This window comes from Amia ocellicauda, chromosome 6 (genome assembly GCF_036373705.1).
Source record: "Amia ocellicauda isolate fAmiCal2 chromosome 6, fAmiCal2.hap1, whole genome shotgun sequence".
NCBI lineage: Eukaryota > Metazoa > Chordata > Actinopteri > Amiiformes > Amiidae > Amia > Amia ocellicauda.
Window position 1 is genome coordinate 33,620,153 of NC_089855.1, and position 20,087 is coordinate 33,640,239.

General features: G+C 38.0%; 1 protein-coding gene across 1 annotated transcript; it reads right to left on the reverse strand.

Moving 5' to 3' along the window:
- Positions 1–1,694: 1,694 nt before the first annotated feature.
- On the reverse strand, positions 1,695–16,439 carry casq2 (calsequestrin 2). Its single transcript, XM_066706981.1, has 11 exons — positions 15,958–16,439; positions 10,911–10,995; positions 9,860–9,960; positions 8,642–8,753; positions 7,498–7,571; positions 6,212–6,342; positions 5,911–5,956; positions 5,217–5,271; positions 4,489–4,589; positions 3,883–3,957; positions 1,695–3,071 (listed from the first exon to the last, which is right to left on the reverse strand). The coding sequence occupies exons 1-11, from the start codon at positions 16,195–16,197 to the stop codon at positions 2,838–2,840; spliced, it is 1,254 nt and encodes a 417-aa protein (XP_066563078.1). The 5' UTR covers positions 16,198–16,439; the 3' UTR covers positions 1,695–2,837.
- Between the last annotated feature and the right edge of the window lie 3,648 nt (positions 16,440–20,087).

The following is a 20,087-nucleotide window of genomic DNA, read 5'->3' on the forward strand; positions in this document are numbered from 1 at the left end:
ATCTGCTCAGCCTTCATAAGCTGTGCTCAATTATTTACAACCTCCCCATCAGGAGAGCCAAAGGACCTCCCTGATTAACACAACAGAAAAACTACAGCTGAACAATCAGAACTTTTACACCGAGGTTCTCAGTTCTTACAGGACTGGGAGAGAATTGTTATTTGTATATCACTGATAGTCCTCAGCTAGGTGTCATCAGCTGCTTAAAAAATTATATCTTTTGGAGAGAAATCCCTTTTTAGAAATAACAGAACTGTAACAACAGTGGTTCACATAACCACAGTGATTCTCTCTCTCTCTCAGCCTGCCTGGAAGGAAAGGTTGTGCGGTGATTTCCTTTGCAGGGGTCTAGTCTGAGTCTCCACATGTCATTGAACTTGGGACAGATAATAAATCACCTGTTCACAGTTCACCCCACTGGATCTCCAGTATTCAGAGTAGCAGTTGACACCAGATGAATGACCCAGTACACTGTGCAGAGGGAAGCTTAATGTGATGTGACTGAGTTACAACAGCCCCAGCCACCACTTTTTCAGACCTAGTTTTGTTTCTAGTGCATCTGAAGTTGTTTTAAACTCCTACTTTCTGACGACCCTTATACATGTTTAATGTGGTATACCATGGTAAAATGGAAAGTTTGGGAAATCAAAGTGAAATCCTGTTATAGTTTGCAGAGGATTTGTAAACCATGATACAAACTATGGAAAACCACAGCAAAGCAATGTGTAATACTATATATGCATAGGAAAACCAATAGAAAACTGACCACTGACTGAATTAAAGTGGAATGTTACCTGGATGTTTAAAAGCAGTGGACATGACCACATTACCAAAGAACAGCTTTACCCACTCCCAGTCCTGAAGAGCTGCTGGGTCTTTTGGTATTCACACCATCTGAGCTCTTAATAACTTTATTGTGCAGGTTATATAAAAATAATGCTACAATAGGGTGCATTTTTGTAATTTGTGTTCCACCAGTGGATCAAAGATTTGATTTGGTGTAGGCCAAGCTTCAGACTACTCTTCCATGTCACTTCATGTCAACGATTCAAACGATTTATATTTCAGACAGATACCCAGTAAATAGTTGCAGAGGAATCACCAACACAGATCAGGCAGTTAAAGTACTTACTCTAAATTACAGTCGTTATCTATATGTTCATGGCCCACCTGTTTGTTTACTACAAGAATTTGTTCATAAATGAATTCTATGGAAACCATTCTATATGTTCCTATCTGAAGTTGTGTCAGGATTAAATACCCAATGAAGAAATGTTGTTCATTTTAAAATTAGAAAGGGGTGCCAACAATAAAAACTGTGTGAAGATTAATATATTCTCATTGGCTGGTAATGTGAGTTCATCAAGTTCTTTGGGATGAGAGTGCCATCACTACTGTTATGTACATTGAGATGAATTGTGATCTGGTAAGGCGCATTGTAAATATGCGGTGTTTTCATTCTTACAGAAAATTCAGACAGACTGAATGACGCCATGTTATCAAATTGCAACACATAATCTGTGGGCTAAGTGTGCAGTAATGATCCAAGGAGATACACTTAATTTTGGTGGGGGAGCTAAATTCAAAAGTCTTTGTTCCAACAACCATTTTGTCTTCATTTGTTTAATTAAAAATAATCGTTTCAGGCAGTGTTCTTTTTTGTTTTTTTTAAGATAGACAGGAGTGTGCGATAATTAAATTATGAAGGAAGAAGTGGATCTTTATTAGTAACTCTGGACACACTGATAATGTACATGTCTCTCTGCCAGTGCATTCAAAGCTTCCTTACAAAAATAAATCCATACAAAGTAGCCACAATCAGAAACTGAGAAGGTTACCATTGTTTATAGTTTTACAAAATATACATTCCATTCTTTTAAGGGGAGAGGGACTTTTTTCAAGACCCATATATACTTTCATGTAAGGTATCTGTTTGGACTTAAAACCACATATTTTAAACAGCCCCCAAACAGTAAATATGCAAAAAAATATTTTAAACCAATAAACACATGATGTCTGTTCCTATATGTACAAGCACAATATCCTGCCAGTATGCTTTGCAGGACAGACTCCAGACATTAATTTAATTAAAGCAGTTCCACATGCCTAAATTAGAGACAGTTGTGATTTGCTGTCAGCTGTTTTAGGGGATATCTGTTCTTGTTTTGATTCTGTCATTTTCAGTAAAGATAAAGAGAAGTACTAAAATGTACACAATTCTCAAAAATATTGTCCAAAGGTTGATTAATCATTTTCTCGTTTTTTTTTTTCTGATATTACTCCAATTGACAGGAGCACCTTGTTTTAACCCGATTCTTACAATGAGACGGATCTTTCGACAATCCAAAAGACACATCACGCTTTAGCCCTTAACCCAGTTCAGACAATCAGACTCTCACACATGACCAATTTGAGATTTGATTATAAACCTTTTCAATTTGGCCTTTTTCCAATGTATTGAAGGCTTTTGTTCTGAAAGCCTGGCTCTTTGCTGTGGTGGATTTGAATCAGCTGAGGCGGTGATCGAATCTGGCTGTTATCTGCGTGAGTGTTAAATTTCCCTTTGGGTTCACCACCATATTGAACTAATCCTGAATTTGATCCCATCACTTGCCAGATGGCTTATCACTGGCTGCCTCATTCAGACAGGTCTTCATGTTTGTCGAAAGAACAGTACTCAGAGTCTCCCGCCAGACATTTGGAAGTTGCCAGTTTTTTCTGAAGTTAAGTGTTGGTAGAGAACCACTCTATGGACACATCATGAAGTGTGAACCAGGCTTTAGGTATCAGAATCCAGCTGCGAGTCAAAAGTCACTGGATTCTGGCCAATTGGAGGGTTAATCATCATCGTCATCCTCCTCCTCTTCGTCTTCATCCTCATCCTCCTCCTCCTCCTCTTCGTCTTCATCCTCATCCTCTTCGTCCTCATCCTCTTCGTCCTCATCGTCCTCCTCCTCGTCGTCATCCTCCGTGTTCACTTTCCCTGACAGCACGTCCTCAATCCAGTCCTCCAGCTCCTGTGCGCTGGGCAGATCCTCATCATCTGCCAGGTCCATCCACACGCTGTCAGCCTGCCAGAGAACACACAGAGGGCAGGTTACACAACACAAAGGCTGTGCAGTATAGACAATCTCATATATTATAGAGTACCTTCAAGGAACACGGATCATTGTGCCTATGGGCCTGTTACAGTGACATCACTGCCTTAGTTCCCTAGGCTCGGAAGAGTGTTTACAGTTTATATGTGAGTAAGAGATTTTCTATAGTCATTTTGCAATTAAAATCTGGGTAGACCACGAAGCCAACTGATGAGAAATCAAATGTATGTGGTAAAACTGCGGACAGAACTCCATTTGGGTGGCTGGCTCCTGTATTTAGTGACAATACTCTTATGGAATGAACTCTAACCCCTAAACAACACCCTGCCCTGAAAACAAGACTCTGGTAGGGGTCTAGTGGCTGGTTTTACATAGCATACCTGTTGAAGAAATGCTGCCACATACCTTTCATGTTGTATTGATTTAAAAGGGCAAACAGGATCATGAACCAGGAAAACATGTATAAAACATCCAGATCTAGTCAATAACTTCCACTTATATAATTGATGTGCTTATTAGTATCTATCAATATAATGTTTTGGCCATTTCAAAGTCAAGAAAACAAACATGACTTCTAACAAACCTAGGAGAGACAGGAGGATCTTACTTACCTGCATAATGTCATTATAAGGCCAATGATAATTCAAAATTAACCAGTTTTGGAAATCACTTAAGACATACTAGGTTAGGTTTCATCAATATTGTGTTAATGTTGTGATTGAGTTCTTTACACATCTTCATTACACAACACCTTTCCCAAGCTGGTATGGATTCTGTGACTTACATCAGTAACATTCACCACTCCAATCTGAGGCTTGAAGAGGTCGATTTTGAAGGTTTTCTCCCAGTATGTAATCAGCTGCAATAAAGGGAAAAATATGTTTATTCCATGCACACCTTTGTTAAAACATCATTGCTGTATTATACTATTATTATTTTGTTTTTGATTCTTAAATGGCAAAAAGCATCAAGAATCAAAGATAACTGAAAACACCCACATTTGTTTAGAAATAACATTGGGAGTCCAGTGTTATTTTATGAAGGGACAATGCATGGGACAGGTACATCTGTTTTGTCTGGGTAAACCAGAACTTGCTTTCTCACTCTTTCTTCTCTCTGCTCTTGGAATGCCCTTGCTATTTTTACTGATTCATATTCAGCCCATCTGGCAATTGTCTCGCTGATGAGTTGTGTGCGTGTTTATTCGATTCCTATGATCTAAGGATTTGCACAGTCTGTGTGTGTGTGTGTGCTGCTCCTTTAGTTAAGCTGTTGTCTGCTGTCCTGGTGAATATCACTGCAACATTTCAGTGTGGTTCCTAGATCAGATGGGGCTATGTTTGTAATGTGCTTAGAAGCCTTCAGTATGAAAAAAAAGAAGGCTGCTCACCAGTGGAAAGTCATCTGGGTCAATCCACACAATGCTCAGTTCTGGGTTGTTGGTGTTCTCCCTGGCCACTTCTTTCAGGATCTCAAGGAACTCAAAGCCATCTAAATGATTTCACAATATAAGAACATAACAAACATAAGAAATGTGACAAATGCCCAATAAAAACTACTTCCTTGTGACCCTTTGTCAATGTGTCACTGTTGGCTGTGAAGAAGAGAGTTGGGTGGAGTCCTCCACAAGGAAACAATGCTAGTCCTAATTCCTGAGGCACAGACATGGAATTCAGTAAATGCCACACCAAGTCCTTAATGTGAGCTGAACCTCTGATATTTTCATCTGTATATCTGTGGCCCACAAGTTCTCATTATAAAACATTTTCTTAGTGTTTAAAAATGTGTACATTCAACTGTTATCTTCTGACAAGTTTACGGTTGAAATATTATTTTAAGTCCACTGATGCACTGCAGCCACTTTCTGAAAACATTAACCAAGTGCCTTGTCAAAACATACAAGATAAAACTCAAAGAAGTAGACCAGTCGCAAACAAAGTCCTTTCAATCCTTTTTAAATTAATTCACAAAAGAATAATGTTATAATGTTTTGCCAAATGCAAAAATACATTTAAAAACAGGTCTTTCACAATGTTCACCCATTTGTTTCAAATCCTGTCAAACGGAGAAGAAAAGAAAAATGCTTGGGTGTGATAACTTTGCTCTATTGATACTTACCAGGATCCTCTGCCTCTGCAAAAGCCACAATATGAATTCCATCCATGTCGTCTTCCTGTCAATAAAACAGTCAGAGGGCTCTTTATCAATGGGCAAAGTTGTACTGCTAAGAAACTTGGTTGCAAATCATATATTTGCTTTTCCTGCACTTTGTTCCATAATATTTTAGCCCTGTCTCTTTAGCACCTTGAAACCTTTTTAGATTTATGAGGCTAAGCTAGGCTGGGTCCTGTAAATACTTGGATGAAAAGTCACTATTGAAAATCAGGCAGACACTTAAAGCATGGGGCACTGTTGAACTATTCCGAACCTGTGGTAGGGAGGCATTATGCTGCTAGTGGAGCTGTCTTTCGGCTGAGTGGTTAAACAGGTGTCTTACTTTCCTACGTGTCCCCACAAAAGATCCCATGAAACTATTTGAAAGAGCAAGGGGAAATTTGACTGCTGCCCTGGCGAAACTCCAATCAGAGTTTACCTAACTAAGTCTTTAAGCCCCCCTCGAGATTAACTGAATAAAGAAATTGCTCTCTTCTCCATCCTATCTGTCATGTATTAAACTGCTGGTATAAAATGGTTGCCATACTATTGTCAGATGGTCCTGTATTTCATAGCTGAATACTTAGGGAATCTGTATGCATGAAAAAAAACTGTAGCAATGTTCCATTAGAAATGCTCTGGGATTTCTGTTACTTACCCATGTCTCAAACATGTCTTCTGCACGTAGCTTTCTCAGGGTAGGTCTAAAAAAGATTACCACATTAAAGTACAACCACTTTTAATAATATACATCACTTTTCAGTGGTAATAATACCACTTAGGAGTGGTAATAATATCATAGCTGATAAAAGCCTTTTGCATTGTCACTAATCACATCCCAGATTTTATTTTGGGGGAGTTTTGGTGTGCTGTTACAAACTTCCTTAGAACAATGCCATCTTTCTATAATGGGGTTATAGGTTTAACTGGCTATACTGGGCTTGCCCAAGGTTTTATACCTTTTGTGTTCATTTACAAACTCCACAATCTCCTCTTCTGTGTATGGCTTTCCAGGAATGGTCACGGGTTCCTCCATGAAAGGTTCATAGAAGTCCACCTCGTTCATTTTCAAAGTAAGTTGTTTTGCCACCTGAAAAACATCAAATGGCACTCTATTTCAATGCACAGGCAGGAGATCATAAGTTATGGCAGTTGTGGCACACAGGCCTGAAAAAGATCAATTTCTCAGCATCAGACAAGGATGAAAATCATCCAAGTGCTAAAGTTAGATAATTTTTTCCTTGTCTGATGCTGAGAAATTTGTCCATGCTTTTTTTCATCTAGATTGAACTATTGCAATGCACTATTTCCCAGTATTACAAAACCTGCTTTGTTACGACTAGAGCTTGTGCAGAATGCAGATGCTAGGAGTTTAATAAAAAACAAAGAAACAGGTTCACATTACTCCTGTGTTGGCTTCTCTACACTGGCTTCCAGTCCACTTTCAGATAAATTTTAAGATTATTTTACTAAAATATAAAGAAAGTATTGGAAAGGGCCCTGATTATTTAATTGAGGGACCAGTTCCATATCAGCCTATGTGCCTATTGAGCTCATGTGACAGGGGCCTATTTTGTGTCCCCAGAATGAGGCACAAAAGACTAAGAGAGGCAGGTTTTAGTTATAATGCTCCAAGACTGTGGAATTCATTGCCATGTTTTATTAAAGATGCACCTTCGCTGACTGTGTTTAAATCAACACTTAATTTTTACAAAATGTATGTCTGTATGTATGTATTTATAGTTTTGTTTACATTTTGTTATGTATTTTATTCTCTATCTTACTTGTACTTTAATTATTAAACAAATTGTATTTTCTTGTGCAGTGTTTGAGTTTATTATTATTATTATTATTATTATTATTATTATTATTAATAATAATAATAATAATAATAATAATAATAATAATAATAATAATATGAGGAATATCGTGGAATATCCATATTTCTTTCATGCAAATGTCTATGTATTCTGAAATGGAGATTACTTAAATTCATATTCCTTCTGATCAGGTGATGGGGTGAAGGACAAAGTTCTGTTCTTTTTATCAACCAGGTGATAGACAATCACTCAGTGGGTCCATAACAAATTAATTCTGAGACATTTTCAGTAGGATAGTAGTAGTAGTATTAGTAATAGTAGAACATGTTTAGAAGATTTCAGTTCATCTTCAGCAATTGTTTTGACAGTTGAGACTAACTTATGTGTGGAGCACAGAAACAAAAAACATAAAGAGCATTACTTACGACTTTATCAAAAGTGGCAAAGAACTTAATAAATGGCTGAAAATTTTCTGCTGCCTCTTGAAACGCCTTGAAGTCTATGTAGAGAGAGAGAGAGAGAGAGAGAGGAGATGATTCAGTTTCACATCACACTCTGCATCCTGATAATGTGAGTCTGATTCATGGCTGAGACAAAATAACATTATATTGTGTGATTGCTTGTTTGGTTCACAATTAATTTTCATTGAGATACTATACTTCAAAATTTCTGGTTTACTTTGGCCTTAGGGAAAAAGAAAACGGGTTCAGAGTTGCTTCAGCAAAACACAATGTTTTCACCATACACTCCCTATAATTTAGAACAGAGAGCAAGAATAATTGGTCCTGATTTGTTTGACTAAAGAAAGCTGCTATTTGAAACTCCACAGGCACAGGGTGGGGGAGGGGACTGTACCCTGCAAGAGATCATATCTATTATTGGTTTGTGTTATGATGATTTGCTATGATGGTTTCCTCGTTTGTCCATGTGGAGACAGATGCCATTGGCAGTTATGCCTTTACATGGAGACAGAGACAGGCAGACATAGCTGTTGGTCAGCAATGGCACTATCTATACATTAAAAAAATTACAAATGTAGTGCATTCTCTACACTGTAAATCTCAATTTCACTTCACTGCACCCCAGATATGTCCAGTCATGTAAGTATATAAAAGGCCTCAAAGTCTATACTAGTCTGTTAGGGTGATCTCAACCTCCTATATTTGGTAGAGCATTCAAATTCCTCAGTGTAAGGGGGATTGTTCTTTTGCTGAAGCCGGTTTCTTGCTTGTTTTGGGCTGTGCAGATCAGGTGCTCTGAGATGTGTTTGACATGGTGGTTTGAATCTGATCAGGGTTTGTATATGATCATTGCTCTGACTGTCAGCAGCAAGAATTAATCATTTTCTGTGAGCCAGAATACAGTGTTGGACAGCTATACTACTGTAATAATAAAGTTGGGTCTATTATTCAACCTGTGCTAAGCCTAGAGTAAACTTAGAGTAGCTCATATCTAATTGTATTTAGTTTACAATAGTTTCTCGTTGTGCTAAAATAAAAAAGGCATTAAAAAGATATAAAAAGCAAACAAAAAACACGAGACAATACAGAAAGGGCTTTCAACACTCACGCTCAGAGTCTTCTCCTTTGAAAAACCCAATGAGCTTGATGGCCTCATCAATACTGTCGAAGGCCCTGAGTTCCATGGAGTTGCTAATGAGCTCCACAGGGTCTTCCAACAGCTGGAAATGGAGCAAAACCAAACCAAACTCTCAGCTGGACTGATATGACAGCAATGCATGCCAACAGGTGCAAACAAAATGAATGCCGCTTTAGCTCAAGAACACACAACATGTATTTACTTCTCAGATATCAGAGATCAGGCATTTTACATTATATTATACATTATAACACATTATATAATCGATCTTTATCTTCATTTTACAGTATTCATTTAGTCTTGATTTAATGTCATGGGACCCCAACAACAGCAGCTGATTAAACAGACCAACATACTAAAGTGAGGTGGAAAATATTAGTGATTTCCCTATATGCCAGCTTTTTAAAGATATATTTGATTAATGACTGAATAGTAATATTCAAAAATAATAATTACAACTCTACAGGAATGAAATATCAGGTATGATTTGAAAGCCCTGCTCTCAACTGCAATCTGAAAATTGTCATCATTCCTCAGCTGTACTGTTTACAGTGCTTAGGAAAGATTAATTTTCCCATTGCTTATTTGTCTGCATTCATTAAATAAGTGCACAGCTTTTCATGCAGTTTAATCTGTCTATATATAACCACATAATATTTTAGCATCTTAAAATATATGAAGTACCTATTTTTATTTGCATTAAATGCCATGCCTATCCATGCTAGTGGGTTTGCATTTTTATGTGCAAGCTAATGTTAGACGATTCATGATGGAGATAAACGCATTATTGTTTTATATACTTATTAAAAAATGCACCTTGCTTTTTAAGGTAAAATTATTTTTCAAAAGACTACATGAGCTTTATTATCAAACTCTAATTCCCACATTCAGCACTTATGTACAGCCCTCTGAAACAGATCAACTTTTGTAACTTAGCAGTAGTTTGTGTGTATGAACATCCACAGGGCTTTGTGCTGAGTTTAAACTGCAGCTATGGAGACTGAACCCTACTCCCTCCTATGCATTGGAGGGGCGTGACCATGAAATATCAGACCATTGACTAGGTTTGACAGTTCCCTAGGTGTCACAGTAATATATGTCTCCCTGCCAAGTCTTATCATTCTACTCAATGCATCTATTAGAGCATGATGGATAGAACAGTTTCCTTGTTTCCCCTCCAATACTCACATCCAAAAGGAACTCAACAAGAGTGTCTGCAGAGAGCTCCCCATCGAACTCGATCACCCGTTCGTCTTTGAACACGTAAATACTGCCTTCTTCTTCCAGGCCTACAAGAAAATGAGAGGTTTTAGATACTGAGAACAAGAGACTGGGGAGACATTGTGACAGGCTCAGGTATTTCTGTCTGCAGGCTGTGTTTCTATGGTATTTGATTTTACTTTGTTCAGATCAGTGTAAATAATGTCTGGCGGAACATGTGTTGAATACAAATGGCTGCTGCTGGCTTTAATTCAATTTCCATTGTGAGAATTAATAATTTATTTAATTCATTGTTCATTTCAGAGGATATGCTTCCAGAGAGCTGAAGAGATAATTATAAGTTTGCTAAGCAATTTAAATATATTTTCACAGATTTTATCAGCCAAAGTCTCTTGCTGGTCATCTTCACAAAACAGATGGAATAAGGTACCACCAAATTAAGTCTTTCATACTAATCTACCATCTTAGAAAATGACCCAAAAAACACTTTAAAGCAGTGTTGAACTGAGTTTTAGTTGTGAATCAGTCTTGTGTAAGATTTGTTTGGAGAAACAAAAGCTATGACTAATCCTGCACCATTTTTTAAATAACTCAATAAAACGTGGTTCTGTAATACATTTGCATGTAACTCCTACTAATTTACATTTTTCTTAAGGCTGGATTGTCAAATAATGAAAAGAAGATATTTACTACAATACTGAAAATAAACAATAATTCCCAAGACTTAGAAAGGGATGATTATCTTTATAGATGCTGTGTCAACAGAGAATCCTTAGATGAAAAAGGAACACAATTTAAATTTTAGGAATTGGCTTTATCATTTCATGCAAAACAAATCTCATTTAAGTTACGGGGTGCTCCATTGTTTGGAAATATACAGTATATATAATTATTGAAAAAATCTAATGCAAACTGAAGTAATTCATGGAAACCATGTTTACTTTCTAAAGTTATTAAAATGGACACAAACAAATTCAATAAAATAGCCAAATAAGAGTAAAATTTGTCCTTGGCTTACCAAGTTTCTTAGCCACTTTGGCATCTTTCTTGGAATCTACCATTCCAAACCCTATGTCTTTATCTTCCAGTACCTGGGCAGCCAGCTGAAGTCAAAGACGGAAGCAGAAAATTAATACAAGGAACAGTTTACTATGAAAACAGAGATGAAATAGGGATGAGAGACTCAAATCACATTTCATAAACCCGGTCACTTTATGCAAAAATGATACAGCAACTGCAAACAACACAAAGAAGGACAGAAAGACATATGCTTGTAATAACAAGGCAACTGGACAATGAATACTTAAACGAGTCCAAGAAAATGACCACACAGAAGATGGGAAGATGAAATCAAAAACTTTGCTGGCAAGACAAGTGGAAACATCTTGGGAAGGCCTTCACCCATCAGTGGATTATGATCAAGATGATGATGAGGTTGATAGATGTAGCACAGGTGGGCTGGCTCTATTTCAGACTTGCAGTGTATAACATCACTTTCCTGTCCAATCAGCACTTGTGTGTGTGAATTTTCAGTTTCCTTTGGTTGCTATGGTAAGGTCAGATAAGTGGAAAGAGGCAGTTACGCAATTAGGGTTAAGAATATATGTGCAGTTAAGGGGGGTATTAATGTATCTAAAAAACAATAAAACATAAGAGACACCTCCAGGCTTCTTGAGACCTTTAAACCTAGTTTTCTACACCCACACAACCCCTGAAGAATATGCATTTCTCTTAGTGGTTGCATGTATTTTGGTTGGCAACCCCAACACACGCTGTCTTCATTAGCATGCCTCCATGTAGAAGTGCGAAAATGAAAACGCCCCGCAGCTCTGACAGATTGCTGAACACTGTTGTTGTAAGGAGGTATTTTCATGTTTTCCTTTTCTTTAAGGGTCTGTGCTTAGAAACCTTTAATGATCAGAGAAGGGATTTGACATGGATGGAAATTCTCTCTGAAGATAAAACAAGATGCCTCATGAATGTAGGTAGAGTACACATGGTTTTGTTGGCTATAGAAGGTAGATGATGACACTCCAAAAAAATAAAATAATACTAAATAAACTCTTGAATTATGAGCAAGGAATAATTAATAGTGCTTTCAAGCATCAAAAGGTCTTGATGAAATTGCCTGTTTCCCTATCAATTGCACAAGATCGTTGGAAGAGTTTCAATTCCTATTTAGCAGAACATTGCTGACAGGTAAATGTAACTTTGAAAATCTTACTCAGACCTCTCAATGTGAATGCTTCTGAAATACAATAAAGTTGTTTCCTTTTAGAAAATCACTACTGTCATAAGCTGTATGCTACATAACTTTACCTATGATAGGCAGTGTGCAATTAACAAAGGTAATTAAAGTAATTAAAGCTAAAAATCAGTACCAGATACCAGTCTGGACCAGCAAACAGAATCCACATTTTTAAAAGCAGAATCGGGAGAGGATGGTTTGACAGCCTTTATAAATTTGGCTCAAATGTGATTCTTCCTGTAAGACTATAAGCACACAGCAAAAGAAAATAAATACACAATTGGTTTACATCCTTGGGAAAACAAAACCAGAGGAAGACATTATAATTGCACTTGACATGTTTTGACTGTTCTTATTCTCTCTCTTTTGTTTAGTTTTTATATGGTCACATATGCAGATATGGATTCCACACTGCTGTTTTTGTTGATGAGTTTATTTGTTTGATTTTGTTTAGCCAATTAAATAGGGTGCAGTTGGAGTATCACAAGAGAAAAACTAATCAGCTCTAACTAGAGAGAGGTGATAAAAAAGTGCAATTAAAATGCCTGATCCCCATGGGTTATAAAGATCCACGCATTAGGACCGGGATTGCTTTCAGCAAGAGTTTAAAATGGATCAACTTGCCATCAAGTAACAAAAGATAACAGTAGCACAACATGGCTGCCAAATAAAATCTGTATACAAAATACAAGAAAAATAACATCAGGAAGAAAGGGGTAGAATGTACCCTTTTCGATTTATCTATTTTATTTTTAGAAGTAACCATGCCAGCCCTCTTGTGATGTCAATGGGGGAAATCAGTATGGCCTTTAGACTCTGACACATGGCCATAGCTCAAGTAATGACTCTAAGAATAAAGCTATCATCTTTCCTTCATGTACTTGTAAAAAAAAAGGGTTGCAGTTTTGTACCCATTTGTATCTGGGTCTCTAAATGTTAGGACACATTCAGCATTACAAAGGGGATAGACTGTGATAAAAATAGCTTTCACAAGAGCCAGAGTTAGACTTAGGTGGGGCACTGAGCAGAGGGTAAAGTGTGGGCCCCAAATGCATGTGTTTGGTTGCTTTGGGTGGAGAAATAAGCCTTTGACAAACAACATACACTTCTCAAGATGCCTTTCTTATTCAAAGACTCAAATCAATGTATTTTAACCTTTGTGATGACAAAGTCCTCTTGAGAAGCTCAACTTGCAGCCACTCAACAGAAATCTTTATCAGGGCATTGGGACATTATTGTTAGACACTATAGCAAATTGGCTTTGTTATTGTTGTGTACCTCTTAAAAGGCAGAAAGAAGTCATTTTATATTAATAACTGATATCAAATTATATAACCTCATCAATTTGGTGTATCATTGAATTGTGACATATTGTGATATTTGGTGTAAAATTAATTTCTAGTTCTGACTTGAGTTACTTCTGGTTATACAGCTCTGATTAACTCTTTGAACTTTGAAACATAAAATTATGAGATCAGACTGGTAAAGATCGGGGCGTTTGTCCTATTAGGGATTTATAAGGAATCAGGAGTCGACTACCACTACAGGTAGCCAGTTGAGAAACTTTAAAAAAGTATTTTCAGGTGAAATGGTTCGATCTGTGGGGATTCCCAAAAGAAAGGACATCTGGATGAATCAGGTATATAGGACAAGGTTTGCAGATTTAAACTGTTGACTATGGCTGGCCACATTTTCTGAGATTGCAAGGCGGCAAAGGTGGCTGCTAAACCACAAATCACAGCTAGTCAACACCACCATGCTTTTGACACTCAGAGAGCTGTGTGTGTGGGTGTCCGTGTGTCTATGTGATACAGGGCAGGGATGGCCTCCTTTTTGTCAAAAATGGCAAATTTTAGCATTCACTGATAAAAATGTCATATTCATAAAACAAGGTCTTCAGGTCTTCCAGAACTGAACTTTGCCCAAAGGCAGTCATCCCTTTCAGAAAACCAGGCATTGGACCATTAGATAGTGATTCATTTCCTGGGTACTGCTGTAACAGGGATAGTTGAGACTGCACCCTGGGGACATGGGGCTCAGCATGTAAACTGAAACAAGCAGTGGGGTCTGATAGGGACACAAAAACAAATTGGAAGAGGCTCAGAATAAAAACTCTCCCAGGGGGACAGGCTGTGTGAGTGAGACAGGCCAAATATCCAGCAAGGCTGTGACAATGGTTCGTGAAGAAACAGGGCCACTTTCCTACCTAATAACCTGGGTAGAAATGGGAGTTTGGGAACTGCAAATCGTGAGGTTTTTACATGTAGTGGAAGTGTGTATGTTGCAAGAAATACTTTAAAAATGAGGAGAAATTAGGTTGGGCTATAAAATGTATGTTTGAGGTTTATAAAAACAAACAAACAAACAGCAAAACACTGAACTTCAGCATTACCAAGAAAATCAGCAGAGGCCTTAGGCACCAAATAGGGCTTGCTTTATTTATTTCATGTGTTGCAGGTTGTTAACCCCCAAAAGACAGTAGGTGTGCAGTTCCTATACAGTAGGTTGTTAACCTCAGGATAGCCCTGTAGACAAGTTCAGTTTTTCCAGACAGTATCTAGCAGTGAAAATAAATAAACTCATGCTCACAGAAACCCTGGACATTTCTCAGCAGAGTGTTACCATTCCCTCCAAGATTAGAGTAACGTGTTCTCTCGGCACACAGCAAACATCACTTAAACAGGGGCAACGCACAGAGGGAATCCAGCAAGCAGGTGAAACTCACGCAGAAATTTCTCAAAAGTTGTGAAGCCGGGTCAGGGAGGTTTAAAAATATATGAATGAAGCTTATTTCATAAAAACATCAAGGTTAAAACTGATGAAGCCTTCATATGACATGTTTTGGGGTCTGAATGCTTCTAAAGCAAGATATCTAAAACTCACAGAAGGCAGACAGGTGAAGTCTTCGATGCATTGATATGGATAGAATGTTGCACTAGATTGTTAATGGTTACTTGAATCTCGCACCTACAGGAGGAAACTTATATGAAGCAAACAAGTTAGTGATGTATAGATTTGACACATTATCATTATCATATTATATTATATTCTGTAATATAAAGAAATATACATTTTGTAAGTTAGAAATGAGAGAGCTATATAGAGAGAGATGTCAAATGTACAGGCACTAATTGAGTAATGAAGGTTACAGTTATGACCATTTACTTGGCAATGAATGCCTAATCTTTTCTAAAAATGCCAGGCTCTTTAAAGTTGAAAATAGTGTTTCTGTACTACAGGAGTGTAAACACAATCTTTCCATTTTGCAAAAAAATTAATAAAAAGGATACATTAAAATAGCATAAAATAATAAATATTCCTAATACAGAAACATACCTTACCACATTTATTTACTTAATCTCTGACTAAAGCTTATTTTACTCCTGTCATCAGCTTCTGATTTTCTGTTTATTTACAAAACGTCGAAATGTTTTTCTGACTTCATCCTTTAAAGAGCATCCCTTCATATTCATATTTTAAACCTGTTGTCATTTATGTTTTTCAATATGTACCTTCAAAGCATTTCAACTCATGCTTTGGTGTTAAAGGCATAAATAAAGTGTCATCTCACCAGAAAAGTATTATACCTGCAGTGACTGTACAATAATACATAAAAAGTCTCACTTTAGACAAATTCATTAACATAAATAGCCTGGCATTTGGCAGTGCAGTGCTGCTGCAGTGCTGACCTTGAAAGCAACCCGGTACTTTTCGCCTAGTTAAAAGTCTGCTACATTTGAAGAAACACACACACACACGAACTCACACAATATTATCCCATATATGAATATCCCAGTCTTTGTCTGTCCCCTCTTACCTCCAACACCAGCTCAGTCATCTGAAACTGCTTCTGCCGCACCTTGCTGGACAACTTGGGCTCATGATAGAGGAGGCACAGCATGTCATACTTTTTCAGTGCCTTTTGGTAGTTTTTGGCATTGATGTGTATAACCCGGTCTTTTCCATCGAAGCTGGGGAACTCGAGTCCTTCTTCTGCGCTGCAAAAGGAGGCGAGGTAAAGGCAAAGCGGCGCAAGCAAAAACCAGGTGACCTGCATGTTCTCAAGGCCAAGTGAGAAAGACAGAATAAGGGTGGCTTAAAAAACTAACAAAAGGCCACAAAGTGGTGTTGGTTGGAAGCTGTGTGGGGTCCCACTGGTTTGGAAACCCACTTTTCAATTCTCTGACTTCTCTCTAGCTTTGGCTCTTATTCAGTTTCTCCACATGCCAGCCCAAGCCTGCCTGCCTGCCTGCCTCCCCGCCTGCCCCTCTCACTCTTCTGGCCAAGACAAAGAGAACGACAGTAAAATGACTGGGGCGATCAGAAGCCCTTGGAAGCTTCAACCCGAGATACCTTACATAGCTGTGCCCTCTCCCCTGCCATTTCAAAACCATTTTTAGGAGGCAGTTGTTTCGAGCTAAAAATAAATGTGGCAATGAAAAGAGGACAGATATGACACCATCAGGGATTTGCCCAGCTTCTTAATCAGACAAACTGATGAGCCCTTTCTAAGAGAGTTGGAAAAAAGGAAAAACATGTTAATTGATTATTTTTTAAAGGCACATCAGTGATATAACAAAGCTGCTATTGGAATAGAACAGAAAAGCATTTGTAGTTATGCCTGGTTACTATCTGCTTTGTGTTATTCATAGAACAAAAACAGTCCTCAATTCTGACTGTTTTTTGCTTTTTTTTTGTTTTGTTTGATATGTATTTTAAAATGAGAAAGCTACCCAGAGATGTTTGCGCAGATATGTTTCAGAATTGTCTATACATGAAAACCTTTGAAACAGTTGTGAAATATAAATAATCGCCTTCAAGCAGGTTGTTGTTGTCATGCTCATTTGTGTTCTGCATCACTTTGGGATGCTTCAAAAATAAGAGTTGTCCTAAAACTTGTTGTTCTAAACAGAGTGTCAAATTTAATTTCCAATTACACTTTTTAGGAATCCCAATCGAACCACTTTAACAAATCTAAAGAAGGCCAAACTCTTACCCAAACTGTACATTATCCTCTTACCATATATATGTGTGTGTGTGTGTTTGTGTTTTCATGAATAAACAGACATCCAACATCTTGAAGTACATGTTCAATTATTAAATGCATTTCAATCAACAAAAACACACTCAAAACAGATCAAAGCTGGAGTTCCATGAATAACACTAGGAAAAACTGCACCATGGTAGCCGCAGAGAGCTGCAAAAATAATTCACAAATACATGCTGTGTATATTTTTACAGTTTGTGCTTGAACTAAGACAAATATTTTGTATCCTGTCTCACCACTACACTTCCTAAACAAGTCTCAGGAAGCAGAAGTCAAACACAGTGTCCTCTGACAGCCAGAAAGTGTACACCACAGTCAGTGCCAGATTGAAGACAGGCCCCCACCTTATTGGTTTGTTGGCCAACAGCACTACAAGGTGTGGAGAAGCGAGGATTCCCCTGCTCGTTTTGGCCTACTATGTCCCCGAGACATGTTTTATACAAGCGCAGAGGCTGCCAACTACACTCGTCTAGTGCCATGGTCTGCAGATTATACTGGGCAAAAGGCCTGTGAGTCACTTCCAAATGAAGAAAACAAACAGCACCGTAACCAATAGCTCTTCTACAGAAACTAATAGTTTTATCCAAGAGCTAACATTACCTAATCTACTGTTATACAAATATTACAGTACCTACAGCAGTCCATTGTGGTTTCAGTTCTAAAACTTGTGGGCAGGATAGTTTTAGTCTAGCACAGTCTATACTAAGAGGGATATAATTTACTGATGTTATTAGGGAGCAAGTGAACATTTTGTCCTCAAAGTTGATGTGTTAGAAGCAGGAAAAATGGGCAAGCGTGAGGATCTGAGCGACTTTGACAAGGGCCAAATTGTGATGGCTAGACGACTGGGTCAGAGCATCTCCAAAACTGCAGCTCTTGTGGGGTGTTCCCAGTCTGCAGTGGTCAGTACCTATCAAAAGTGGTCCAAGGAAGGAAAAGCGGTGAACCAGCGACAGGGTCATGTGCGGCCAAGGCTCACTGATGCAAGTGGGGAGCGAAGGCTGGCCCGTGTGGTCCGATCCAATAGACGAGCTACTGTAGTTCAAATTGCTGAAAAAGTTAATGCTGGTTCTGATAGAAAGGTGTCAGAACACACAGTGCATCGTAGTTTGTTGCGTATGGGGCTGCGTATCCGCAGACCAGTCAGGGTGCCCATGCTGACCCCTGTCCACTGCCAAAAGCACCTACAATGGGCACGTGAGCATCAGAACTGGACCACGGAGCAATGGAAGAAGGTGGCCTGGTCTGATGAATCACGAGTTCAAGGTGTTGACGTGGCCTCCAAATTCCCCAGATCTGAATCCAATCGAGCATCTGTGGGATGTGCTGAACAAACAAGTCTGATCCATGGAGGCCCCACCTCACAACTTACAGGACTTAAAGGATCTGCTGCTAAGGTCTTGGTGGCAGATACCACAGCACACCTTCAGAGGTCTAGTGGAGTCCATGCCACGACGGGTCAGGGCTGGTTTGGCGGTAAAAGGGGGACCTACAAAATATTAGGCAGGTGCTCATAATGTTATGGCTGATCGGTGTATGTCATGCTCGGTTGCTGAGACCTATAGTTGTAGTTACAAGTTCATTATTCAATTAATTATTAACAACAATTCATGACAGACAAAGGGACTAAAGGGAGAACTATTTTACTATATTTGTTGGATGATAGTACCTTAATCTGTCAAAGTATTTCTGCAAAAACTACAGTGTAAATAGCATTTATTCATGTTTTTATTCATGGTTATCATAGGTCTCTCCCAGTGTGATGCTAAAACTCACAGGTTCTTTCCTCTGCTGGATAAATAAGGACAAGGAGAAACAAGAATGCATATAGGTATCCTCATTTTTCATTCAAGTGTTTTACCTGAACATTTTCTAATGAATAGGAGAGTAAGCACCTGTGTGTATTACATTTCTCAGTAGGGGAGTGCAAATTGCAAGTCTGTGTTTAAGTCACAAATTTTGGGATGATAGTTTAATGCAACAGTCAGTGACATCTTCAAAAATAATGTACCATGTCTTTCCACAGGTATTCTGTTATGGGGTCTGTAGAGCTTTAGAATAATTATGTTATAATGCCTTCCATTTAAATCAAAACTAAACAAACCAATGCTTTAAAGCTCTGACAAAGCAACCAAGTTGGCTACTGTGAAGAAAGCATGGTAATCTTGATCTTCTACACAACACTTGTCGAATGTGTGAACTACACTTAACAGATAACAGCGAGTTAAAGCCTTCTTCAACTCAAGTAATGAGCTTTGGGTGGAAAATAAAGCTTATCTTCTGTAGGTGTCTTGGGATTTACACACACATTACATGACTTAGTGTCTAACGTGTTGAATACAAGAAGATCAGTGTAATAAATACACATATATACTCAAACATATATAAATATAAATTAAACAAAAGCCATGTGCTTAAAATCCTGGGAACCTCAAGCAACTATAAATATTGAGACCATTTTAATACCTGTGTCCAATAAATAAACCTCAAAGAATTTTTAAAAGTGAAATTGAAAGTGAAATTACACACCACAAAACTATAGTACACAGTAGTAAGGACTACTCAGAACACATTCAACTATATTTGCTGTAAACTGCAGACAATAGTAGACAAAGCAATATTAAACTGCATTACACATAATTTTTAACATTATTCTAATTTTGCAACTATTGTTTCAAATTAAGCAGTTGTTGCTTAAATATTACTGGTAAATATATCTTAGGTATTTCAATTTTTACATCCGGCACTACAAGCTTTGTATAACAATTTATCTAAATGAGTATAATGAATGCACATGCCTCACAAAGGCCTTAATTGACACAAAGAGTAAGTATCCCCATTCAAATTGTCACCTTTAATGCAAAGCTATCAGGTGGGTTAAAAATAAAACAATAAACCTC

Bases quoted from the DNA above. Each gene is read 5' to 3' on its own strand.
- casq2 (XM_066706981.1), bottom strand. From the start codon at position 16,197: ATGCAGGTCACCTGGTTTTTGCTTGCGCCGCTTTGCCTTTACCTCGCC. The intron at 8,754-9,859 runs GTGAGTATTGGA...CTCCATTTCCAG, and splicing joins TTGTTGAGTTCCTTTTGGAT to CTGTTGGAAGACCCTGTGGA. The intron at 3,958-4,488 runs GTGAGCAGCCTT...CCTTTATTGCAG, and splicing joins ACCCAGATGACTTTCCACTG to CTGATTACATACTGGGAGAA.